Consider the following 27,902-nt stretch of genomic DNA (forward strand, 5'->3'; position numbering starts at 1 on the left):
GTTTCAGTAGGGTTTACATTTTGGGGGCTGTGGTTTCAGTTAATAACAACTGAGCTTTTCAGAGCAATCTCTGAAGAAGAAAAATTCAGCTTCTTAGACACACACTGACCTACTAAGCAAATGTTTTGATGACTGGAAACAGAGTGTATTTTAGGATAAAGAAAATAAGATGTCTTACTATTCGCTTCTTCATCTTCACAACAACAATCCCTTTCCAAACATCATTATAGCAACATTGTCTAGCTCTGGCACATATAGATTAGTAATGAAAATGCATCCTAAGACGACTGGCTAAGGCTTCCCACTGACAGCACATTTCAGCATCACATAATCTGATTCTCTGGTTACTGAGAAACAAAATTAAAAGAAACAACTATGAATTAAAAAACCCTAGAGCTGTTTTTTCTGCAGACAGGATAGACATTTCCATTCTACAGAACAATCAATTGCATTAGCCTTTTGGTTGGTCATAGTTCTGGTGCAGTGGGAGACTCATTCTATTCTCCTTTCTTCTGCCTGAACTGGTTTTGGGGTTTGTTTGGTTGGTTGGTATTTGTTCTTGTTCCTCTAGGGGGTTTTGTTCATTTGTTTTTTGGGTTTGGGGGGATTTTGTTTGTTTGTGGTTTTTTTTGGGGGGTTGGGTTTTTTTTAAGAGGACCATCTGTTCCTCATATCAAATTCATAAGAGAAAAATGTTTTCAGTCTTAGAATTTTAAATCACTTTATCTCCCTCTTCTGTTTCCTTAGTATTCTTGTTAATTCTAATTTTAGAGATAGATTTGGTATGAAGACAGAGTATGTTGAAGTAAGGAGCTATGTGGCCAGTTAGGGAGACTGGATACACTTAGTGCTTAAGGATGCACCTTTGGAGCCAAATCCTTTGGTGCTCATTTGGCTTTGGTTCTCTGCAGCCACAGCAGGGCAGTGTGATGGGAAGCTTTGCAAAATCTCACACAGACGTCTCCTGAGGCCCACTGTCCCAGACCCTGGTGGGAGGCAGGGACCTGCATGTGGCCATAGGAAAAGCCAAATAAGAAGAAGCAACTAGTTTCCATAATATGTTACTGGGGCTAAAAAGTTCCAGACTAGGCTGCACAAATATCAATCCACCATCTCTTAATAAGGGCTCAACTTCTGTCAGCACAGAGCCTGGCCTGGATTTTCTGAAGCATTTAATGAAAAGTGGCATAAAAGAAGACTCAAATGGAGAAGTAAATCAGAGCTCCACTGGTGGTGATTACCGTGCTTGGGAAGGAAGAGGGGCAGAAAACAAAAATATGCTTTAGCTGTGCAGAGGGGAAAGGACATTTAGCACCATGGAGTCTAAAATATCTTTTTCTGTACCTGAAGCATTGAGGCATAAAAGAGCTGTCTGTCACATGGGCCCATTCTGAATCTCAGGAAGTTGTGCTGTACTTCACACCAAGTTCTCCAGTTCTGAGGAATGGCAGAGTAATTGGGAGGTCATGCCTCTCTCATGCTATTTTTCAAAAAAGAAGTGAATTTTTTTTCCCAAATTGATGATCAAGGCTGACTCAGACTGCCTGGCATTTCAATGATATTGGGAAGCTGGCCTCTGTAGAAGCTAACAACTTTACTCATTAGCAGAGTAAAGATATTTTTTGCCACCGTTCCTGGAACACATTCAGGAACACTACCATACACCAAAATACTTAAATAGTACAATACACTCAGAATATCTTTCAGATAACAGCAGCTGGAACCAACCAAAACCTATTAGAGACTTGCTTAACAGATGCAAGTCCTGGCCCCCAGTTCATAATTACTGTCCTCAGCTCAGTGAATCTGGTTACAGATTTACCCCTCAGATCTTTCAGTCTATGACTAACAGAAAAGAGGATGAGACTACCAGGGTCTCCTGTGCATATTTTTCCTTCTGGAAGTATGACACAGTGTCTCTTCTTGCATATCCTATTATACTTGTTTTTCAGGACAGGTAATGATCACTGTTGTTATCTGTCAAAGAATGATGTAAACTGCTGGTGCAAGTGCCCATCACTGACACACAGAGAACCTCACTACCACTTTTGCTCCACCAAAAATATTCAGCCATGACTCGCACAGGCAGACACCCTGGGTGCCACGTACAGAAGAGCGGCCTCATTGGCAGTGCTGTCTGTGGCACAGACGAAGGAAATAGGATTCATCTGGAACACATCACTTTTTGGCTAATCCCAGCTGTTAGGCGTCAGTGGCTTCCATCCATAAGGCTTTTTAAATTTTATGTGAAAGATCAGGCTGGTTTAGGAACAGCAAAGTCATATATGAGCTGGAAAATTATCTTTCCCTCTCCCCCTTCTACATGGGACACTGCTGTGAAAGCATAAAGGTGGGTGAACTGCCAGTGGACTGACATAGATTTCCCTTTCAATACCACTGACAGGATATTCCTCTTGTAATCTCATCCACTTCTGGCAAAACTATTTTTCCAAAATTGTATAGCTTCAGCTGAATGATGTATTTGATGATACTACTAGCCTGTTCTTCATACAACATATCAAAAAGGAAAACAAAAGTTGCCATTTTCTCTTACAAATAACTTTTTCTTTCTCTAAAGACAAATGCAGCACAATTGTCCCAAGTGAAGGCCATAAGTGTGTGAAATAAAATTAGCTTCTTCAAGAGCTCTGAGACAACACCAACATCAATAACACCATAGGCTGAGATCCTTCAAATTCCTTCCCCAATGAAGAATAGCAGAGAAAACTGGGTGGCAAAAATGCACCCAGTCTTGGGTCCTGACAAAAACTTTCTGTGCAGTTCAATTCTTCTTGCCATATATTGCTGTGGTATAGAAAATAGGTGACCAGCAATTAAGTTTATTCTTGAAAAAAATCTATTATTTACAAATGTTTTAATTAGAAAATACATGTCTTTCATCTCCAAAATATCCAGAGGAAAGAAGGAATTGTGACTCCACTGCTATTTCAGAATAATTTCAGTGATTTGTATGCTATTCCAGGAATTTATTAGCAGAACCCTGGGACAGTCACAGTGGTGCAAGAGTGTTGGAAGACAGAAGCAGAGCTCAGAATAACCCTGCCCTACCTGAAGAAAAAGAGAAAAACCCCTTAGGTAAGAATATACAGTTACACATGCATAGGATGGTAACAGTAATGCATGGCAGCAGTAGTTCAGGAATGCGCCTGTCGGTTTCACTGCATCATAAGCTGTGTTATACAAAAGGGAGTACATTTTATGGGAGTACACAAACATAAGTAAGAATTCTGGGCAAATGCTCTTCCTGACTCAGTACTAGTAGGTCTCTATTTCTTGTATTAGTCAGTAGATGTCAGGAAAAAACCAAACTACAAAAAGAGTACAGCAGCTGGGGAGCATACAGAAAATGAAAAGTTGCTGTTCAGAGGTGTGGAAAGATAACTTGTGAGAAAACAGATTACAAACCAGATTTATGCAAAGATGATATTGTACAGAGACACAACAATGTAAATAAGTACCTACAAAAGGGAAAGAAATAGATCTTTCTGCATGTCACTTGCTTATAGCATAGCAAGAAGATTTACATTTGGCACAAGGGAAAAATCTGGAGCCACAAGGAACATCAAGTACCAGACTGCTTTTCAGAAAGCTGATAGAATTTAAAATTTTATTGGACAAGAGAACTTCCCTGAGCAAAATTATTGTGAAGTCTACACACCATCCTTAAAGACTGTGGCCCTAAAAATAGCTCCAAAATATTGCCACAGATCATATAAGATGCTGGTTAAGACTGCCTTAATATTTAAAGAAGGAATTCCAAGGCAACCTCTTAATATTTACAGAAACAACTGTAAGAAGATGCAGAGCAATGTAAATCCACATGAGAATGGACTCATTAAAGGAGAATGAAAATGACAGAAAAAATGAGAAGCATGAGATAAGTAGGTGAAGGTGGTATCAGAGATTTAGAATCAGCTTTTAGCAGAGGGAACACATGAAACACAGCATATTTTTTCCAATTTGTCTCCTCTTTGTGTACAGTGTGTTGTTCCCATGGCTAGGAAAGCTAAAATAACAGAGAGAGGGAAAGATGACATGTTTTCCATCCTCCAGAAAAGGTCCAGGGTACCAACAGGAGTTCAGCTTTAGTCAGTGTTAATAAACCAGGACAAGCATCCCTTTGCCAGTGGTCTGCAGCTGCAGCATAATCTGAATAGGCTGTGTCAGACAGGACTGTGACAGACATCTCTGCATGTGCCCATCACTCACTAGGAAATAACTGTTACTCCTGGACTGGCTCAGCAATTTCTCCTTTCCTTCATCTGTCCCTTTGCTAAGACACCTCTAGAGCTCTGAAAAATCAGCAGACATGGCACACTTTGGAACAGGTGTCCCATGGTAACTTTGTAGGTGAAGGGACCGATCCTCTTGGTGGCAAGCAAGTACTGAGCCTCAGCTGGCCCCAGCTCCCTGCTAGCTTCATAGCCAGTGCTCCTCAAGGCTAGGCTAATGCTACCTGAGCTGAGGAAATTAATAAATTTTGGACAGACTTTCAGAACAGTATAGGTTCTGACAGCAGGAGTCCAGTTGCAGACCTTTAAGCAAAGATTTTTGTAAGGAAAGAAGTGAGTGTTCCTTATGTCCTCAGAGCACCCGGGAAGTCTGCAAGGCAGTGGTTGGCTCTGAGCTGTACTTGTTCAGATAGCAACACAGATAATGGGGTGAGGTACAAAGCCATTGGTATCTTCTTGGAGATGAATGAGCCCTGAGCCACTCACTTTACAGTTTCAGCTCTCCTCCTCCTTCCTGGATAGAAGTCAGAGCAACCAGCTCTCGGGCTGCAAAGGATTTGCTTTCTCCTAAAGAAGCTCTTGGTTGCTAAGCAGTATCTATGTGGGCATCAGACCTCCAGAAAATCTTGGGGATCTGCCTCACCAGAATGTCATGGTGAAGCTCAAACATCCCACTGAGATGTGATTACATGCAAAGTTTCCATTGTATAGTGCTAATTTTACTGCGGCAGCTTAAAATAATTTTTGAAGGGGTTACAAAGGATACCTTTGTTACAAGCATGGGCAGGTGGATTCAGCATGGTGATCAATGGTATAAGGTCTAGTTGGAAGCCAGTAAGACTTGGTCACTCCAGGAATTCAGTACTGGGTCCAACATTGTTCAACATCTTTATTAATGAACAGGATGAGGGGTAGAGTGTGCTTTCAACAAGTTTGCCAATGACACACCACTGGAGGATATGCTAGAAGTAAGGCTGCTGGCCAGAGGGACCTCGACAATCTGGAGAACTGTGGTGAAAGAAACATCAACTTCAGTGAGGGGAATTGCAAAATCCTGTCCTGAGGGAGGCACAAGCACCAGCGCATGCAGGGAACTGGCTGACTGGAAAGCAGCTACACCGTAAGGGACCTGTGGGTGCTGATGATCTCTCAGGACTGCAGACCTCCACCGGGAACACCACTCCTGTGCCTAGCCTTGGCTGGCTAAGGCCACTGGAGTGGGTGCCACTGGAGACATCCAGCCTTCCTCTGCCTTCCCTGGATGCCTCCTTCTGTACCCTTTGCTTGCTTAAGTTGTGGAGCATTTGGGGGAGGAACAGAGCGGGTAGGGGTCTTGAACTGTGAAGGAGCTGAGAAAGACTGGGGGCAGAGGGGGCAGGGCTTGGGGCTGACTGTCCCACAGGCTGCTTCTGCTGCCACTTTTCATCCTTCCAGGAAACTATTTGTGAAGCTTTTGACTCTTCTCTCCCACCTTTTTCTGGGTCGTTCTTTGCTTTTCTATTTGTAGTGCCAAGAAATCTTTAACCATCCCTCTTGGCAGGACACGGTTTTGGGTGCTGAGAACAGCCAGGAGCTGAGCCCCCCTGCCGCAGAGGCCACCACCAGGCAGCTGCAGTGGGCAGGCCTCACTGGAGCAGAGCTCCAGCTGCCCGACGCACATCAGAAGTGCAGCCCTTGTGGTTGAGGGATGCTTCTGCACCGTCTGCCTGCACTGCCCCCACAGTGATGTGCTGTGACAGCTGTGACAGCCTGCAGGCAGCCTTTCAGCCACGTCCTGCACGCTGTAAGGGCAGTCAGCAGCTTCATGGAGCCCGCCGTCAACCTGGCCTCCTGCCAGAAAAAGGCTGTGGCCAGGGAGCAGGGGGAAGCAGAACCCTGTAGCAGCACTACGCCCTGTGCCAAAGGCCCCAGCCCCTGCAAGGAACCCACCACTGGGAGAAGGGGCTTTCAGGAAGGTGCCAAGCAGCTCCACGGTGTCCCCGTGCCTCTGTCCAGCAGACCACAGGGTAGAGTGCAGCCAGGCCAGCAGATGAACCTGACAGCTGCTATGACCTGCAGTGGTGAGAGGAATTTGAATGAAGATGCAGAAGCTTTTGGACAGCATTTGCTTCAAAACCAAAGCACAAGCTACTACAGGGAATGCTTTCCATTTTCTCCCCTCCCTCTCCCAGCCACCGGGCCAGAGCTGTCTAAGTATCTCCAGCATTTGCTGGGCCACCTGTCCTGAAGACCTGTGAAGCAGAGTCCCCTGGACAGAGTCCATGCTGACAGCCCTCTCCTTGATGGACCCTCTTTGCCAACAAACAGCTCTTTTCATCCTCCAGTCACAGTCCTCCAAGCCTTTGCAAGACACTCTTCTAAAACAGAAGCCTGGCTATTGCAGCTCCAAGCATTGTGTGAGGGCTTCACAGGGCTAGGAGGCAGGAAACATCAGGAAAATTTTTGTTACTTTGAGGGTGACAGAATAATGGTACATGTTACTCAGAGAGCTGGTGTGGTCACCATCCTTGGAGATCTTCAACAACCACCTGGACATCATCATGGGCAGCCAGTAACTGTGCCCCTGATTGTCAGGGAGGTTGGACAAGATGACCTACAGAGGTTCCTTACAACCTCAATAAACAATCTGTGATTCTATGATACAGGTGACGGACCTTTTATATTGGTAGATCTTTGGGATTCAATAGGATATGTCCCTCTATTCCAAAGCAGAATATATAATGAAAGATATAGACCCATCTTTTTTGAGCTACTGAGTAACTCAAAATTATATGGCTTAGTAACATTACCCTGTCTTCTCTGGTCTCCCTGAAAGTTCCACTCAACCTTTTTTTTTAAATTAAATGCTCTTCCCCTTTCCTCAATCTTAGTTACAAGAACTAATGAGCTGGCATAAAATTGTCCAAATATTCATCATTTGCACCAGGGTCATTCCAGGAATGCAATCAAAGGAAAGTGTTTTAAGCATTTGTCAGTCCTTGTGAAGCCATACTTGCATGATATACTCCCACACATGCATGCTTTGACTGCAGATTAAAAAAGGAGAAAGTGAGAGTGCTTCTCACATTGCTGCAGTCACTGAATTAGACACTTGCAGAAACAGAAATCAGTGCTGTCACTACAGCTGAAGGAGAAATATGAGAGAAAATCTAAGACTTGCTATGGCTACTAGTTTCCTTGCTTGTAGATGTTGTATCTGCTGGCTGTAGATAGTCATAGAATTATTAGAATCATTAATATTGAAAAGGATCAAGTTCAAACATCAACCCAGAACCACCATCATGTTCAACCACTTCCACAAGTGGCACATCCACACATTTTTAAACACTTCCAGGGATAGCGACTTGCACCATTTTCCTTGGCAGCTTGTTCCAATGTTTTACCATGCTTTCCATGGTTTTTCCCCCTAATACCTCATCTAAACTTCTCCTGGCACAACTTAAGGCCATTTTCTCTCGTCCTATCACTGGTTACTTGGGGAAAGAGACCAACCCCCACCTGTCCATAGCCTCCTTTTGCAGAATCGTAGAGAGCAATGAGTTTTCCCCTGAGCCTCCTTTTCCCATGCTAAACACCTCCAGTTCCCTCAGCTGCTCCTCATCAGACTCACACCACTGGCCTCAGCCATGGTCCAGCCTGTCCAGACCCTCCAACAGATCAGCACTCCCACCCAGCTTGGTGTCACCTGCAAACAGACTGAGGGTGCACTCGATCCCCTTGTCCAGGTCACTGAAAAAGATATTAAACAGGACTGGCTCCAGTACTGGGCCTGGGGAACACCAGGTCACTGAAGCAGCCCTGGTAGTTACCAGCTGGATGTATCTCCACTCACCACCACTCCAGGCCCAGCCATCCAGGAGGTTTTTAAATCACGAACAGAACACCTGCCCAAGCCATCAGCTGCCAGTTTCTCAAGGATGATGCTGTGGGAGACAGAGTCAAAGGCTTTAGTAATGTACATGCAGACTACATGCACAGGCCCTCCCTAATCTGTGGAGCAGGTCACCCTGTCACAGAAGGAGATCAGGCTGGTCAGACAGGACTTGCCTTTCACAAACCCATGCTGGCTGGGGCTGAGCCCTCGCTGCTCTGCACACACCATGCCATGGCACTCAGGATGAGCTCCTCTGTGACTTTCCCCAGCAGTGAGGTCTGGCTCTGGTCTGATGCTCTCCCAAACCTCCTAGTGGGTGTCACTTTTGCCAACTTCTGGTCACTTGGGACCTCCCTGGCTAACTAGAATTCCTGGTAAATGATAGAAACTAGCTTGGTTAAGCTCTTCCACTAACTGCCTTGGATGGATCCCATCTGGACCCATGGATTTATGCAGGTCTTAGTGGCATAACTGTCACTGACATTTCCCTCCTGGATTATGTGGATTCATTCTGCTCCCTGTCTCTGTCTTCCAGATTCAGAGATCTGGGTACCTTAAGAACAATCAGTCTTGTGATCAAAGTCTGAGGCAAAGAAGGCAATAAGTACCCCATCGTTCTCCTTATCCTTTCTCACTGTTTCCCCCACAAACAACTAAGGATGGAGATTTTCCTTGGATCTCCTTTTGTTGCTGATGCATTTCTGGGTTGCCCAGAGAACCTGTGGATGCCCCACCTCTGGAAGTGTTCAGGGCCAGGTTTGATGGGGGACTCATCTAATTAATGGCATTCCATTCCAGGGTTGTTGGAAAGAGATGGTCTTTAAGGTCCCTTTCAAACCTTTCTATGGTTCTATGACTCATTATCTGCCAGCTTCTTGTTGTGATTTTGCAGCTGCCCGCCTGGAAAACCAGTAGCAGGTAATAATCAGCGGGCTGTATTGGCTGGGCAGTTTTTTGGTGATGTGGCCCCAGGGAGGCAGCACACTTCCCTATGGGTGGGTTCAGTCAGTACAAAAGGCCCTCTGTTCCTCTCAGAAGGGAGACACTTTTTTTTTTTTTGTTTTGTTTCCCTTAATTAAGGTGATCACGATGGAGAGGATTGGTTGCCCTGCCCTAGGAAATGCCTCCAACCAGGATGCACATTCATGCACACATTCTGTTTTCCCTCATCTTTGAATTCCAGAGTCCCACCTGGTGAAGTGAGGTAGGTCATGAGAGGATTTGCCTTCCATCCCAAGCAGAACCTCATTTCAATTCCCCTCTGTCTCTGATGTCCACTCCTTCTGGTGGTGAGAGGATAGAGGATCCATTGCTTCTTGTAATGTGGATGGCAGATGTGTACTCTACCAAGGGGTGGCAGAGTACAGTTCTACCAGACAATCTCCTTCTCAGAGGCCCCAGCACTTCCCAGTCTTTCTCCTTTTCATTCCAGCTCTGCCACCAGGCTGAACAGACTGTTCACATGATCACTTCTCACACAACTATTTTCTCTGCTGCCGTCTAAGAGCAGTGTCACACTCTGGCCCTTCCTGCAGCTTGTGACCTGGAGAGCTCCATGCTTCTGTGGGAGCTCCACCTGGGCCACCTGTCCTTTTGGTGCACAAAGAGGACGGTCATTTGGTTGAGTGGAAACCAAGCTTCTTCAGTGAGAATGATGACCACCAGCTGAGCTAAGTGTTTGAGCTGGCAGTCCTCAGCACCTACCCTGTACACCTTTCCTTGTGAGCTGCTGCACCATGCTCTGGTTGCTTGCACTCCCTGGGGGCGGCTTTTGTACATATGGGGGCCACTGTCACTCTTACTGCCACCTACTCTGAGTCAGAGCTGCCTGTGACTCAGGGCTCCACTGCTTCCTCCATTGCTCAGGGCAGAGGGGGCTGGTGTGCCTCTCTCTGCTCTGGTTTGGAGGTCTTGCCAGTTTAAGAAAGCTCCTCTTGCTTCTTTGGCCAAATTCTTGCCTCCAGAGCACATCTGTCCATGCAGTTTGCCTTGGAGTCTTCCAAGATATTAATATTGGTGGGAGCAAGGACATTTTAAGCAGAGTATAAACATTTAAAAGCTAAAAGCAGGCATGTATCGGTGAATCCATGAAAGGTAGAAGGGATTGAACAAGTCATTGATTGATTTACCAAACCACCAAACCAACCAACCATTCTTTGATAGTCACAAGCAGGCACAATTCAGTGGGGAGGATGTACCATATACTCTGGTACCATACCAGAGCTGTCCTGAATTCATGGTACAAGCACCCTCCCCACCTGGGGGAGAACAGAGAAGCTCATAGAAGGGATTACAGAAGGCTAGTTGCACACCACAAGTCAAGAATGTCCTTAAAAGTCTTTTTTTTTTTCATTAAAAAAAAAAGCCTGCTTGTCACAGCTGGACTGTGCAAATTTCAGTAAGACTTGAAAAACAATAATTGCACTCTCACAGAATTACAGCAAGAGACATGTTGCTGTGAAATTGCTGTAAGTCAAGTACACATCACATGCAGTTACCACTTTCAGCTGTGTTAGGAGCTGTTGCTTGGCGGAGACCAGCTGTTCCACGTGCCAGCACATTCTGCAGTCTTTCTGCTACCTGATTTGGAGCTTGCCATTCTGGCACTCCCAGCTTTCTTTTACCCTAACTATAGGATACAAGGGCTGAGAGGGGTGATTTAACAGCTTACCCTGCTGCACCTCTGCAGGGCTAAGGAGGTGGAACTGCACTCCAGCATCACTGTCATTTTCAGTGGCTCCTTTGGTGGCAGTCCCAAGGAAGCAGGCACTGAATTCAGAGTGGCTGTTCTACAGTTCTCAGCTGGAGTGGGGTATCCAAGCAACCAGACTATGTAAAGCCATAGTGTGGGAACTGTCGCTCTGGATTAATTTCTGTGCCAAAAGTCTGACAAAATGTTTGCTTTTCCAGTGCACACACATATGATCCATTGGTTTCCAATTAACAGATCTAATTAACTGTACATTGAAAAGAAGAGTTCACAGAATCATTTAGGTTGGGAAAGATCTCCAATATTATCAAGTCCAACCTTTGATCACCACCTTGTCAACTCGACCATGGCACCAGTGCCACATCCAGTCATTAATGTGCTCTTACATGTCTGTTACAAGTTGACAAAAATAAGACCTGGTCCAACATCAAGCATATCTCTCTTATTCACTCCTTTCTTTGTGCAATAAAAGTCAGCATTCACATCTTCCTTGGGTAACATCTGTAATACTCAGTAATATCTCCAAGCTTTTGCTTCCCTGTGGAATATTTAAATGTTTACACAAGTGTGGCACCAGTCATGGATTTTATTTATTTTGGCTTCCTCTTGATTGTTGCAGCCTTTAACCCATTACTTCATAATCTTTAATGTCTTCCATAACCACTGCACTACTGATAACAGAGCTGCCTAGCAGCTACTATATGAACAGAGCATGTGTACCACCTTAAAACACAGAAACTAAACTGTAAAAGGCAGATAACTATTTTAAGCTTTGAAAGCTAAAGCTAGTCTGCTTAATTCAAGATCAAAATTATACTAGTTAAGGGAAGAGTTTCACTAATGTGAAGATCTTAAATTATTTCTAGTCTTGTTTGAACAACAACAGTGTAAAAATTATGCCAAAGACAGAGCTCTGTATAAATTCTTGGGATTTCTTGTAACTCATTTTGCTGTAAGCAGAGATCCTGCTTTCTTAAAGATGAGAAATACACTACAAAGTGGTTGAAAAGACAGCATTTGGTAACAGAACACCAAATGTTTCCTTACAGTGGGATACAACCATGAAGTATTTGGTAGAGTATCTGGGGAAGATGACCTTTCTAGTGGTTTGGGGTTTTTCCCTGGTAAATTCAGTGTGACTTGCCCACCTGTGTCCTTTTAACTGAACTGTTAACTTTGGGCACGACTTAAAGTGCAAAGTAAACTTCTCCAGCTTGAATGTCTTCTGAATGCAGCAGAAATATTGTTCAGATGGATACTATGCTCCTTCTAAATGGTTTTCCAGGGTCCAGCATCTGTGGGAGAACAACTGGAAGTAAATCTGGTGGCATTTTTACACCATGGAGGTGTCCTAGAAATCTCACACTTTGAGCAATTGTTTGATTTATTGCTCTTTACTTGCCTAAATGAGCCACATATGATCAGCACATCCAGTCTATTCAGGTTCCATTGAAGTTACTGAATGTATGCAAAAATAACTGCAGTGCCAGGCAGCCAGGCTGAGTCTTCTGCATTGAAATCACAGAACACAGCCCAAATTTGTGCCAGAGAAGCATATTATAGATGTATATGGCCCTGAAAGTAAATTTTTCACTTTGGGCTTAGGGACACTATTTATTTATTTGCATTTATTTGTTTGTTTTTTTGTTTGTTTTTAACACCCAAGAAATGCCCCAGCTTAATCTCCAAAATCTGCTTTTATAATCTAGAAAGTAATGCTCTTTCTATACCTGGGCAGGATGTAAGTGTTTCTGTGTAGCTCTGCTGTGGTCAAAGCACAGAAAGCTCTTTACTTATCTCAACACACATTCCTTGGTTTGAAAGGCAGCCCTCACTTGATGCAGGAAATAGTGACACAGATTATTTCCTAAGCACTAGCAGTCATTTATTAGTTACTCACACTGCTAGTTGTACATCATGTTCAAAATATTTTTATTAATATTTGTTTCAGAATAAAACCCTTCGCGGGAAACAAGAATGATACTGGTAGCCAGTGTGGGACAAGTAGATGCTGTTGGAATAGATGCAAAGCACCCTTCTCTTGTTATAAAGTATTCAGAGATAATTTCTCCAAGCTTTCTTTTTTTCTTTCTTTTTTTCTTATTTTCTTTGTTTTGGTTATTGTTTTGGTTTTTTGATCCAAAGGTTGCTGTAAGTATAATTTTTCATTTTTACCTTTTTTTTAAGTGGGAAGATAAGATAAGATAGTGGGATAAGATAAAGATAGTGGGGACCACATGTACATATTAAAACATGATACAGAATTAGGTAAAATAATCTCTGTTGACTTTACTTCAAAATGTAGTTCTCCTCTCCTCAGTGAAAATAAAAATAAGAATTATGGATCTACACATGCACTGTGCCCTCTGAGCAGGGCTCATGAAAGGACATGAGGCAGACTGTTACGTCCTCAGAAGGCTGGGCTGTGTGAAGTCATGCTCAGACAAAGGTCTCCTTTTGCCAGTCCCAGTATTCAAAGCTGCTCGGGCCTGTTGCCTGCTCAGCAGAAGGCAGCTCTCTCCTGGGCCTGCTGCGGCCCAGCTCTCCATCCGTCACTCCTCAGCGGTGTGGCCACAGCCTGGCAGGAGCGAGTTCAGCTAACCACTGCACTGACAGTCACTCTAAGTGACTCCTCTGCTTGCACCACTGCTTCCCCAGGGTTCAGAAGACTGTGCATGAGAAATAGTGTGCTTGTAAAACAAGTCCTGAAAAAGACAGTATTGTTCCTGCAGAGGTGATTCCAGAGGGGATTCCAGAGTGGAAATTCACTTGAAAATTTGCTGCTAACATCAAGCTATGAAGTCTGTTCCACTCCTGGGAGCAAGGGGATGCCAGCCAGAGGAATCTGGGCAGGCTTGACAGCTAGGCCTGTGTGAAACTCAAAGTTCAACAAAGCCAAGTGCAAGGCCCTGCACCTGGGTCAGCACAATCTCAAATGCGAGCAGAGGCTGGCTGGAGGATGGATAGAGAGCTGCCCTGAAAAGAAGGACTTGGGGACATTTATAGACAAGAAGCTCAGCATGCCCTGACAATGAGCACTTGCAGCTGTGTCCTGGGTTGACTATATGATGCTTTTATCCCCAATCGTCTCATTCTGTTTATGTTGAATAATAATAAGTTTTGTACCTTTAAGAGTGTTACAGAGAGTGAAGGGGGAGAGAGAAGAAGCGCGCAGTTTGTTTTCAGACACTGCACTCACTCCTCCACATTCCTGCTCCTGACTGTGTTGTCTGCGGACAGACAGCGGGACAGAGAGCTCTTCTTTTGCTTTTTAGTTAGTGTTAGCTAGCTGGGGCAAAGAAGTTCCCTGGACTGTTTTTTTTTTTCCCTTTTCTTTGGACCTCTTGGAACTGCTCTGGACTGAACACCCAGGAGAGCACCGGCAGCTGCAGCTGTGGCCCACTGGGCCGGCCCTGGCCTGCGACAATTCCAGCACTGAGAGACTGATCAGAGACTGAGTGAGCTGCTGCTTGAACCCGGGGTTTTCTCAGTTCGTCATCTCTTTTAGAGTGGCAAGGGGTCTCATTGTTTTGATACTGTTTTGGTCTTATTGTTTAATAAACAGGGGTTTTTTTCCACCTTTCTCCAAGGAGGTATTTTTCTTCCCTCCCGGACCAGTTGGGGGGAGGGGCCGATTGGATCTGCTTTTCCCACCGGAGCTCCTTTGGGGGGATTCTTCCCCAAATTTCCTCTAAACCTGGACAAGCTGAAAAGGCAGCTACATCCTGAGCTGCATCAAAAGCAGCATGGCACACCGGGGGGGTGATTCTGCTTCACCACTCTCACGAGGCTATGAGCACTCTCCCTGGAGTGCTGTGCCCATCTCTGGGGGCCATTCTAATGAACAGCTGGAGCAAGCTCAGAGGATGGCCACAGGGATGATCAGAGGAATGGAGCACCTCTGCTGTAAGGACAGGATGAGAGAGTTGAGATTGTTTCACCTAGAGAAGAGAAGGCTCTGGGGAGACCTTATAACACCTTCCAGTACGTGAAGGGAGCCTACCAGAGTGCTGGTAGCGGGACTTTCAAATGGGGCAGGCAGTGACAGAACAAGGGGGAGTGGCTTTAAACTGAAGAAAGGCAGGTTTAGATTAGATATTAGGAAGAAATTCTTTATGTGAGGGTGTAGCACTGGAATAGGTTGCCTAGAGAAGTAGCGGGTGTCGTGTCCCTGCAAGTGCTCCACACCAGGCAGAATGGGACTCTGAACAACGTGGTCTAGTGAAAGGTGTCCCTGCCCATGGCAGAGCAGTTGGAACTCGATGATCTTCAATGTCCAGGGTAGGAAATCTGTTCCATTTCCTTCCAACCTGTATCCTGCAGGAACTGTCCTGCAGAGTCATCTCTGGTCAACAAATACTACTTTTCATTATGCCATAAGACTGGACAAATTTGCCATGAAAAATGACAAAAACTTTACTAGCTCAGTATCTCTTCCACAGCTCAAGGCTGGAAGTGGAAGAGTTGCTCTCTCTTCCTTGATGGTTCTGTGATTGTCTGAGCATATTGGGATTCTCTATAGCTAGTAAACCCATCAGCAAAATGACAGTAATGCAATTGTGATTGTGATTTTTCAAATCAAACTTAAACTTCAATATGCTATAGGTCCTACTTGTTAGTCGGAAGTAAGAATGGTTTGAAAGACCCTAATTTCACATTACTCTTAAATACATTTTACATACCTATTAAAAACCCCTGCAATGCTAATAGAAACAATATGTCACCTGTGTATCACAGGCAATATCACAGGACTGTGGATTTAACAACAACTTATTAAGTATTTGTCATACATGAGATTTAGTGATGACAATGTGCACACAGTTTTCAACAACGATGGTCTGGAGGGGGTTAATGCCCCTGCTTGTAAAACAAGGCATTACTTGACCAATTCCAGTACCAATCATCTGAAAGAACAGCCAGTTCAAGAGCAGAGGTGTTCTGCAAGTGCAGGAACAGTGCACATGCTGTGGTTTGCAGACGCATTGCCAACGTCTGTCTGACGTCGCAAGGAAGCATGAAATTCTCTCTGGGGCACACTGACCTAAGCGAGATTTGTGGATCAATACCACTGATACTAGCAATATTTCTGTTCAGCCCTAATTTGACAGTAGAAATAAATTATTCTGTCTTTACAGTCAAGCCTATATTCTCATCTCAATGCACAGGCATTTACAAGCCTAATCTAAAACCTGCTGAAGTGAGAGGAAATTGTTCCTTTTAATGAAATGTGTTTCAGGTCAGTCCTATTATTTATTAACAATGCTTACATTGTTAGGCATCAGCTTTTGTACTTCAGAATGAAAATAAACCCCAAATTACTGGTGAACTCTTTTAAAGATGTTTGTATAACTCCTAAAATGTTGCTCTAAGCATGGAATGAAGACTAGACTGTGTACAGACATGACACAACCCTCTCAATATTTTCATGAAGTCTTAGTGATTATCAGTGAAGTTAAGTGACATTATTTGCTGGGTCTGAGACATTTTTAAATGCTACATTCATAAAGCACAACAAAAACATAGTGACTGGGAGGTTTCTGCCTTTTTCTTCTAGTATACAAGTTACAATGGTGAGGAAAAAGAAAGCAACAAACGTCAAAGTCTCACTGCGCTGTACATTGAAGTGTTTAAGGGCAGTCACCTTCTAGAAAGTAAGTTTCTGAACTTAATGCCCATCAGGCAAGTAAAATATCACAGCAGATATACCTCTAAGCTTTCCAAGAGCAGCAGAGTTTGCACCCTATACTGTAAGTCCTAGCAGTTTAGCTGTGGCTTTTAGGGTCTGCTTTCTTCACTAATATGAGTGTTTTCTTTATACAGAATCTTAACTCGTATATAGTTTCCTGCTTAGTGTGCACTTTGTTCATTTTTCTGAACAGGACTTCTTCATCAGGCATAGCTTAAAGCAGACCAGATTTAGACATTCAAATGAGTACTGTTTAAGCTCTTTGAGTGACACTTTCTTTTTAAAATAACCCAGCTTTTTACCCAGCTTTCACATAAACGGTAAATACATTTTTTGGACACTGCTCAATGTAAAAGGTGGACCTTATATAAAATTCATAAATAACACCAGCCATTTTTTGAAATTAACCAAATATGTCTAAGAATGAGATGTCTCCAATAAAAACATTTTGCCAAGATCAGGTGCTGTGATAGTACCTATGTGATAATGTCTGGCAATAGACAAAGCTTTCATTTTTCATTTTAAAATCACTAATTACTACTAATACACAGTTGCTTTTGACAAGGCAATTGCTTCTTGTCTTTGTTGAAAAAAATTCAGAAAATTTCCTGTCATTTTTTCTCCTTTTATCACTGTCTCTCCCCTTGTCAACATATCATATTGGTGTCCATGAAGTAATCCCACCTTTGGAATGGCAGTGATCAGGGTGAGGAGGGAATCGGTAAGATCAGCCCAGTACTGGGATATTTCAGGCTTACTTCTAAGAACCACATTAAGATCTGGAGGTAGTCAAACCTCTGGTGAGCTCACTGGCTGCAGGAGCCTGAGGAACACACCCTGCTGACACTACTGACCTGCGTCTTAGTTTATCACCATCTGCTTTGTGTGAGTTTCCAGCCTACCTTCTGTCGCCTCCTCCGCTTCAGCCTTCAGAGTAATGCTACCCCCAATACCCTTTCTGTCTTTCTTTCCCAATTAATCCTGGACCTTTTCTCACCATCCTCCACACCTCTACAAAACTCTCACTTGAGCCAACATGGCACAATCCTACTGTTTTATTCCACTCTCTCCTTGACAGGGACTCAGAACTGACACCATTTTATTGAAATGCCAGAAAGAGCTCCAGCTTAAAATGAGTGGTCACAGGATCCTCTTTGTGTTGCCTTAACCAAGCTCAGGCTTGCCTGAGCTTGCTATGACAGTCTGGATTGTGGCTCTCCTGGGACGACAAGCACATAGCAGGCTGGAGCACAAAACACATGCGTTGGTGGTGTTGAATCATAAATAAACCAACAGCAGGCACCTTCTCTGAGCATAAAAAGCAGAAGCTTCATGGTAATTCATTTAACTCCTCTTTTCAGCTGCAAACTCTATTACACTCCTGAAACCTGTCTTAATTCAGAGAGTATTGCTCTTCAGCTGAGCTCAAAAATGAGTCTGGCAACAGAGTCCCCTGAGGCAGAAATCTCCAGAGCAGGCACAACATGAAAACATTGCCTGCCTGCTTTAAGATTTATTTCCCCCAGCACTCACTGGCATTCAGCACCACTGGCATTTGTGCCTTCAGCCTGAGACAGGCAGGAAGACAGCCATAGCACCTTCATAGTGTATGAAGGGCTTGGAGAATGGTTTGAAAAAGCCAAGTAGAAAAATCAGCATCCTACTCCTGTGCTGACATAAACAATTTTTAGCCTGCTTGTTTTGGGGGCCCTGAAACACTGCACGTCACTGTCATGGTGATCCTAGTGTGGATAACAGTAAAGAGCAGGGCAGATGCAGGAAAATGTACACAAACCTGAAATTAGGAACATCAAATTTCTAAGAGCAAAGGTAAAAGGCAGTGAGAGAAAAGTGGTAATGCACAGGGTCCGGCATAGGAATCTTCCTTTCACTATCAAAACCACTGATCTGACATACTGAGGATGAAAAACACAAGGGAAGAATTTTACCACTACTATCAAGTTTCCATATACCTGTGTTTCATGAGAAGCTGCTCACAAGCACAGCACTTACTGACACAGTCAGGTAGCTGCTAGTCTGCTCCGAGCAGAGTAGGTAGGTGTAGCATACTCAGACTGGACATGGCTGATACAAAGACCTAGCTTGGGACTCCCCTCCCATTTTGCAAACATGAGGATCTCTACATGATCAACTTTGCTTAATTTGTGCATTAAAGATTTGGCAAACAATGGCACAGGATATATCAATCTTTAGCATGTTTCAGTTGTTGAAATTTTTATACATTTTCCATGCACATCATCTTGGATTTAGGCTCTGGCTGTCCTGGCAAATGATAAAACAATGACTTTCACGTATTGCAGTGAGAAACGCATTTATTTCATACATGGGTTCATAATTAACTTTAAAAAGACAGCTAGCACTATCATATCTAACAAAACTTCTTTATCCCCTTAGAAGTACTGCTCTGTGTATTACTAAGTGCATGCTCCATCTGAAGGAGTTGATTTTCTTCCAGGCTCTGGGTGATTATCTATCTGAGCAGAAACTACAATTGCTGATGATGTGAAGGAGAGCTGTGCATGTAGCATTCATCAGTGAAGACTACCTGTTCCTTCCTGGCATACCTCTTCCTCTCTCTATCCCCTGATGCTGTATTCAATAGTTTTCTGGAAATTGTGAAAGAGGAGATTAGCTCTGCTTCACAAACTCCGGCAGCTCCATTCCTGTGCACAGGGTAAGCACTCCTGCCTTCTCCAGGGCAAAGGCTGGGTGAGCAGCATCAGTGAATTTGTGCCTGATGGCAAACAGCACCAGTCCTCTCTCTGCATTGAAGAACAACAGCCTTCCACTACTATAATCCAACAGGATGCCAATCCTGGCCAGGTGCTCTGTCACATGGACATCACTCATCACACCAGTGTGAAGAAATCTGTAAAGAAAGCTGCGGGAAAATGGAAACCAGAATACAATGAGCCTCCCCATGGCAATTTACCAGAAATAACCTGCAGCTCAATTCCAATCTATTAACAGGTGGCTGCATACAGCAGCCTATCACGTGGCTGCAGCATTTTGCTCAGTACATAGGCAAAGCAAATATAGCATCTCTTCAAGCCCTGCCTGGCATCCTGACAAGCCTTTTCACTTGGTATCTTTGGACTCGTAGAAAAAAAACTCTTGGATGTTTCATTTAGCTAGTAATGTTCATACAACTGTATGATTTCACACTGAAAAAAGCACACTTGTTTAGATCAAGAGCACCTTTACAAAGTAGCAGGGGGGTGCCTTACAAATCTCCAAGCAGCCTGGCACTGGCCTGCTACCAAAGACTCTCCCAGCACCCTGCAGTCCTGCCACAGTGGCGGGGGAAGTCTATCACTGTGAAGGACAAGGCTGGAGAAAACATTCCCTATCAAGTCTTGACATCTCCTACAAATGGAATTGGTTCTAAAAAAGGCTGCATTTATTGAAATAAATACCTTTGCTGGTGTTTAGTGAAGCAAATCAGGATATGAGCAGCAACAAACTAGTTCTTTAAGTTTTATTCACTCTCTGGATAAAGGGTGCTAAAATAATCTATTCTGAGTTTAATTTTATTTTTTAAGGTGCTTTATACTTTTTAAACTAAGAGGAGGTCTAAAGGTTTTATGGAGATAGCCTTTTCTTATTATTCAAATTTACACAAAGGAAGCTGAAGAATCCTTTCTGCTTTCATGGTTCTTGTGTCTGGTCGGCTTTACTTTCATGAAAGACAGGTAACTTCCTGAGCCACCAGACTGAATCCTCTTTACCTGGTTTGTGTAGGACAGCACCTCATGCACCAGGAGGTATCACTCAACCCCAGAACACTGCTCTGTGTTATTGCCTCATAGCAAATCCCAATCCTGTAGCTTCTGCAGGCAGAGACAACAATTTCCCAGTAATGACATCCTTGAGCAGGTAGCAGTTCACCCAGGACTGAAGGAAACCTGTTTGTGCAAGAGGCAATATAGTAAAGAGAGTGTGGTGGTAGACAAACCATATTGTGATATTTCTTTCAGTCAAATCATGAAGCATCACAAAAAATTGCACTCTGTTGTTCTAACTGGAGAGTTTTATGAAAGATTTCACTCAGTGTCTTTTCATCTTTGCACTGAGATGGATTTATCTAAAAGACCTAAAATTTAGAAGTCTTGTTCAAACTAGAAAGTCTGGGGTTTCATACAGACATAGTCACAAACATCTTGTGTACATTCAGTGGCAACAGCAACAAAAAGTGCTTAAACCAGTAAATCCTCATCACCTTTTAAGAAGCCATATCAGTGTGGCACAAGTTATACAAGGGGACCTGTGCTTGTCCTAGGACTGATATCAATATGTCCACCCCCTGCAATGTTCTCAACGGATAGAGCTAGCCTGGTACAATCATGTGAACATATCCCAGGAGTACTTCCTATTTCTCCAAAGCCACAAATACTTTGGAAAACACTACCAATAATACCTTCAGCAGAGAAGCAAACTATGGAAGATGGATTACTTCTATCCACAATGTATTAAAAACAAAGCCCACAAAGCTGATGTTCTCAGTGCAGCAAAAAATTGCTTTGAGACTCTGATGGATTAAGAGGTGACCATGGGCTGAAACAAATCAAGCAGTCAAAGGTACCACTACCTTTCACCTCCTGGCCATTCCTTAGTGTGACACCCAGCTCTTCCTTTACATCAATCCCACCACTGACTTAGTACTGAGATTTTGCAGTGTTTGAAAGGGAGGTTCAATTGCATGAAGTCCAGAGGCTGCATGACCAAAATGATTCAGTTCTACAAAATTAGTGTTGTGTTAAAGATGCCTATTGGCAAAAAAAATTAAAGTGAGGGATCCACCCTGAACCCCACAAGATGGTTTTGCTTATCATATTGCTACTCACCCAGTGAGTTTGGTTTTTTCAGGAAGGTGGATCACTGTTGCATTAGAAGAGATTTGCAATGCAGGATGTGCTGTGTCACTCAGCAGGCGAAATCGAGTTCCTGGTACAATTCATAACAAAGAAACACCAGATCTGAGAGGTTGGCTACATTAACATGAGATGATCATAAAATGTTAAGCAACAATTATGGCCATCTCAGCTGGACAGGGTTGCATCTGCTGGCAGGTAGGAGTGACAGAAAATTGGATGCAAATACAAGGAGTCTTCCAAACTGAGACAGAAGTCTAATATTCAGAAATGCAGATAGGTGATAAAGAGATCTTTTAGAGTATGTAAGAAGTTTGAATAATTTTCAATCAATTGCTTTTTTCAAAACACCAAATTTCAATTTTCAGGTTGATTTGGAAGAACCATACATAACACTATTTATCTAGAAATCTTATAGTTTTAAAACTGCTTTGCATGCTTCCTCATCACTCACTCAAACTCCATTAGGTTTTAATTGTGAGAGGTTTTCTTTAGAGTCATGACAACTTTTATCTGATTGTGCTCTGTCAGATTCAAGCAAACTGAGATCCCTGAAGAATACTTAATCACTTCATCTCTTTGACAGAATTCAACATTTTTGCTTGAGGTCACACTAGTTTTACACAGGACATAAATATACAAGCTTCAAGTGAAGTCCTGATTATGCTAATTTTAAGCAGAAAAAAAAAAAGGGATATAAATTTGATTTAACAAGATAAAAATTTCAGTAACTTGGTCACAACCATATTGGGAACTTCAGGTATAATTTCGAAAGAAAAATGTTTGGCTACTTTGCCCTTTCCACCCCATTGTTTTGACATCAGGAAATTATGATCTACCTTTAGTTGAGATGAGAGCTGCTTCACTTTGTTCACTTGTCCCAAATGGGTTGACAGCCCTCAGGTAGAAGAAATAGTTCACATTGGGCTCCAGGGATACTTTCAATTCAGGTTTCTTTATACCAGCGAAAGACCTGCAAATGTTGAAGACACATTAAAATGTATGCAAATATCCAAACTAGGGAAGACTGTTTCATGCCAACAGTTAAGTTCCCTAATTGTATTGTTTATAACTGAAATAACAAAAACCATACAGAAACTCCAAATGAGAAAGACAAACACTGTTTTCACAAACAACTGGGTTATGTAGGAGCTTCAGCATTTCACTTGAGGGATTGTCTTCACTTTGTCTTACTTATGACCCAGTGCAGTCATTTGGTGTAATGATCACTTTATGTTGGTTTTTGGCATAATTCATCACATAAAATTTAAGCAGCACAGAGTCAAATCCTCATCTGCCTCCTGTGAAAAGTCTGTTTTTTCTTTACAAAATAAGCAAGTTTCTGAAGGAAAAAATCCACTTTTAATTAATTAGTTACATGACACTGAATACACTTGTGTTTTACTATTCGGGCACATGCTACAAGTCCAAAAGAATTGATATCATTATCTGACACAGCACAGAAATCATGCTCTTCATCATAAAATCATCATAGAATGGTGATTAACTTCTAATGAGGAACTCCTCACTGCCAAATCTTTCAACAGCCAAGCCTGAGCTCTGTCTTTGCTGTGGTACCATGCACTCTAACAGGGCAGTTTTGCAGGAGGCAGAGCAGAGGAGCTGCCTTCACACAGTTCCCTGCTTTGACTACACTCTCCAGTGCAGTGCCTTAAAAACTCTCTAGCCCTCACATCCTCTACCCCTGATGTCTTCATACACTGCTAGAAAGCAGGAGTCAGCACCCACTCAATCTGCTTCACAGGTGCTTTAAAGTATCTGTGAAAGTATTTTGGATGGCTAGAAAGATGCCATTTTATTTTCAACATTGACAGCAGTAAGAAAGATTGGCTTAACAAATTCTCTTGCACAGGACCTTGATTTTCCTTATTTTTTGCCTCTTATGATAACAGCAAAGCCAGACAAAATACATGTTCTGCATTGTATGCCTGTAGGTAAAGACTGTTTATCTGTATTAAGTAGGTAATTTCCTTCAAGAAATGCTTTTAGGAATCTACAAGACAAGTATTTAAATTCCAGAATGGGAGACCTGCCTTTGGAGAGTGAGCAAGACACTTTCCCTTCTACCTCAGGTTTGAGAGTGGAGTCCACGATGGTCTCTCTCCACAATGGCAAGCAGTGCCTCTGAGAAAAGCTAGACTAAATAAATTACTTTTTGCAGCACAAATTTCTGTGAACCCAGAGGAGGTAAGGCAAGCAAGTCAGCAGTCAGATCATATCGTTCTATTCATTAGGGTTACTGTTTTTACACACATATCCCACCAGAGAGCAGTACAAGCTGATGAATAATCAGTGCTCATCCATCGGGATTTTTCACATGCCTGCTTCTGCTGCATTTATCACATCAAGGTAAAATCTTACCACTCTTAATACACCAGATTCCTGCTTACACCACACAGATCTCTTTCCAGGAGGATGGCATCTTCAGAAAAGACTGGTGTGTCATTCTTATTAGTCTGTGACAGGTATTTTGCACTGACAGTTGTCATTAAGGGCAATTAAAAGCATCAAGAAAATGCACTGGGTGCTTCTGTGATGTGTACCTTCAATTTAAAAGAATTTCAAAAAGTCTGGGGCTCTGGCATGATCAGCACAAGACTATGCTACTTTCAGGGAATATGTTACATTAATGCTGGAACTGATGAAGTAAAGAGAAATGGCAGAAATTGCACGGTTTGCTTCACCCTCCTGACTCACCAAGGCCCTGACCACAAGACCACTTCAGCAAGGCACTGACAGCACAGCAGACTGAAAGGTTTAGGGAAGAGATGCAACCTGATGAACAGACTAATGAGAAGACAAGCTCTTTAGACTTGAGTATAGGAGACAAGAGAAAAAAAAAAAAGATGATTCGAAGAAAGCTACAAGATGGGAACTGAGAAAGGAGGCAAATATAAAAGGAGAGAAAGGAAAAAACAGGATAGAAGCAGAGGCAGGAGAAAAGAAGTAGGCACCTAAGCTTTGAAGAAATTTGCCCAAGCTTCCTAGGCAAGACTTACCCAATCTGTTCCTTAAAAGCAGCACACTGACATTTTTGACGCGAATCTGAAGCACAGACCACCAGAGAGGAGTTTTAAGCAAAGAGTTACAAGTGACATGAAAAGAGGACATGCTAAGCTATTCCTTGAAAGCTGTCTGTGGCACTATGTAGATCAGCATGCCTTGAGCACAGTGATGCCCTGTACACGGCTCCTTCTTCTGTCATCTGGAAAATGTTATGTAAGTTGGTATCCTTCCATAGAAATTAGGAGATCTTTTTCACTATGTACTACTCATCAGATGATTAAATAATAAAATACAAAATCACTTCTCAATTCAATTAGATAGTTACATTGTGGTATAATAAGTAGACATGGGGTATTTATAATCTGAAGTGTAGATCCCAGAGACGTCTCATAGGTATTTAGAAAACATGTTGGGTCCAGTCATTTGCAGAATAGGGTCAGCGACTGAAGTTCAGACTTTGGTCTCTTACAAATACGAAATTCTCCAAATCAGAATTTGGATGCATATTTAAATCAGAGGTCAATGGCATGCTGCTTTTCAGTCATAACAGTGAGACAGAAAAATCTTGACTTCAATCTGATCTGGGCTGTAAAACGGTGATCAGATTTTTGAAAGTATTATCTGCTTGGTAATCTATTTCAGCCAGCTTTAAGCTGCCTAAGAATAAGAGCCCATCAATTTTAGCTATGATTAAGGCTTAAAAACAGTCCTGCTGCTGCCAACTAATGAAGCAGAATATGCTGACAAGAAGGAATTTCATTTGCTACATTCTGAGCCAGATCCAAGAGCAAAAGAAGCTTCATGCAAAGAAGAAATAGGTCTTGCTATCTGTTGCCTCCCCTGTCTAGAGGGTAGGGTAAAAGGGGAGAGTGAATACTGAGGGGTCCCAGCAATCACAGTAGTTTATCACGCTTTAGACTGACTCCACAAAAGCAAGTGTGAGAAGAAGGTATGATCAGTGCTTAGCTTACAGCATACAGGTTATGTGTAGGAGAAGGCGAGGGAAAATGCATCCTGACTGTGTTGGTGGAAGGCTGTTTCATTTCTGATATCTTGTAACAAGCACTGCAGATGGATCTTCCTCAAGCTCACCTTAAGTAGTGAACTGTAATTTTGAAAGAAAAAGAAATCCACCTACAATATTTCTAATGTCAGATAGTTTCTACTTTATATACACCTGCCCACTTCAGAGATGATTTGAGATGTAATAATGTTGCTATCAAAGTGTGAGGCATCCTGGTCTTTAGATTAAACGTTATCTTACTTGCACTGTCCTCTCAATTTCTTGGTATTGTTGATATAAAAATTAGTGCACAAAAAGTCAAGAAGCATTCAAAGTTAACTATTTTAAGTATCTCCTCTCAATTCTTTCATTGTAACATGGATCTGTAAGACTGAAAATCCACTCTTCAAATATCAGGTATGTGCTATTTAAAGCAGAACAAAAAGGACTTGCATGTTCCTTCACATTTAACTTGCCAAGGAATATTATAGTAGCAGTTTATGCTAAATCTGTGATTTCTCTGGTTTTAGGGACATCTGATCTTGCGTTTTCATGCTCATTTCTCTCATCAGCATCCTCATTTATTTAAAGGAAACAACATCTAGGGGATATTCTTTTAATATTGCCTGAACCTAGCAAATGATATGCCTTGCAGTGAATCACAACACCCTCTGTGCTATAATTGTCATTTCCACCCCCAAGATCCCACTGAAACAGTACCTCCAGAGCTGTGCTGCTATCACTGACATGGAGTTAGGGTGAAAGTATGCAAGCTTCTCAAGATACACGTGGAAGCGTACAGAAAGGGTGCACCATGAGTGGAAAAAAGCTCTTGAAGCTAAAAATAAAGAGCAAATAGCTCTGAGTTTGCTCCCAGCTGTGCCACATGCCTCCTTTCCTATCCTCTCCTCTGTCCCAGCTCAGGCTGTTTTGGGATTAGGTCACGAAAACACCCCCTGCTTGCTGCTATCTGCAATTGGCAGACTTAGAGGGAAGGAAGGTTCTGTGTTTCCAACACCCTGCTTCCTGAGCTACCATGACTACCATGTGGGCAACGAAAGAGGAGGGAGACTTGCTCCTTTTGTTCCAGCATTAGACTTGCTTCATCAGGAACCCAAAAATTTCATTCCCCAGAAGTGCTGGTCTTGCTCTGTCAGAGAGGATGACATACAGTAACTTCCACTTTCACAAGCTCACTGCATACTGCACTTATTTCTGCCTCCCTGAGTCTTACAGATTTCTCATGATGTGACACAGGCTTTCCATCTGAACAGCCTACATACCTAATCCCTGGACTACATTTCTCACAGCTTTCCATCTTCCACCCACAACTCCATTGACTTCTCAACACAAAGAGGCTGCTGAACAGTAAGAAAATAGCAGAGCTCTTGAAACTGAAAGAAACATTTCAAAGAGTCACTCATAAAGATTCTGGAAAAAGATTCAACCTGTGAAAGAGCTTTAAAGCCACTGCAGCAGGCCAGGGACTCATTTTTGCCGAAGACTTAAGGTGATTTTATATGAAATTATGTCCCTCAGGTGGGAAGCTGACAGAAAGGAGAAGGGAAAATGTAAATTTGTGTGGGGTTTTTTTGGTTGGTTGGATGGTTTTTTGTATGTTTTGGTTGGTTGGGTGTTGGATAATACCTTTTTCTTAACTTAAATATGGGGCAACTGAGAGGCATTTTAAAAACTTTGATTCCATTTTCAGTCTCATGAGAAGGGTGAGACAATAGAGGTAAGTCACACCATCACAATCAGAAGCTGATTATTTCGTAATTCCAACACACTATAAGCGTTTCTTGGCCTATCAGCTTTTTACCACGCCATACTGTGTGCCTTAAAGCCAATCATCTAAAACTACCCCAATGCATCATTCATTGTTCTATTTCTCCAAAGTATCTAGTCTTATTTGCAAGGCCATCTTTTGAAACTTTTTTCTAGCTCCATTTCTCTCAGCGATATCTGTCCTATTCCATGGCATTTCTAAGTCAGCATTTCTTATCTCAAAGTTTGCATACAGATGCATACTGTGTGGGCCTTCTACAAATCCATTTCCCATGACTGGGGTTTTGTGGGTTTTTTGTTTGGTTGTTTTGTTTTGTTTTGTTTTTTGACAGTATTTGAAAGGAAACTTTAGTGAGGTTTCATTTCCAAATATGCTTCATATTCTCTCCCTCGGGAGCTGGGATTGCTCCAAGGATGTTCTTGGAGTTATTCAAAAGCATCCTGGGCAACTGGCTCTAGGGGGCTCTGTTTGATCAGGGGTGTTACTCTAGGTGATCTCCAAAGGTTCCTTCCAGCCTCAACCACACTGTGATTCTGTGGCATGCTGAAGTCTACATGTCACTGACTCAGACCAGTCTCTCCCTGTTTGATCCCTTGGCAGTGTCCTTTCCCTTGGGTGAGCCTCCAGAATGATATCTGTGGAAGCAGCCTTATGGGGATGCGACCATG

General features: G+C 42.8%; 1 protein-coding gene across 1 annotated transcript in view; it reads right to left on the minus strand.

Moving 5' to 3' along the window:
* Positions 1 to 18,860: 18,860 nt before the first annotated feature.
* Positions 18,861 to 27,902, minus strand: part of CMYA5 (cardiomyopathy associated 5) — a 45,408-nt gene continuing 36,366 nt past the window's right edge. Inside the window, exons 10-13 of the mRNA XM_064735958.1 lie at positions 22,255 to 22,388; positions 21,389 to 21,488; positions 20,273 to 20,449; positions 18,861 to 19,425 (exon numbers count right to left, since the gene is read on the minus strand). Coding sequence (XP_064592028.1) covers positions 19,173 to 19,425; positions 20,273 to 20,449; positions 21,389 to 21,488; positions 22,255 to 22,388 — 664 coding nt within the window. The 3' untranslated portion in view covers positions 18,861 to 19,172. The remainder of the gene's footprint in view (positions 19,426 to 20,272; positions 20,450 to 21,388; positions 21,489 to 22,254; positions 22,389 to 27,902) is intronic.

Source organism: Zonotrichia leucophrys, chromosome Z, assembly GCF_028769735.1.
Source record: "Zonotrichia leucophrys gambelii isolate GWCS_2022_RI chromosome Z, RI_Zleu_2.0, whole genome shotgun sequence".
Lineage (NCBI taxonomy): Eukaryota > Metazoa > Chordata > Aves > Passeriformes > Passerellidae > Zonotrichia > Zonotrichia leucophrys.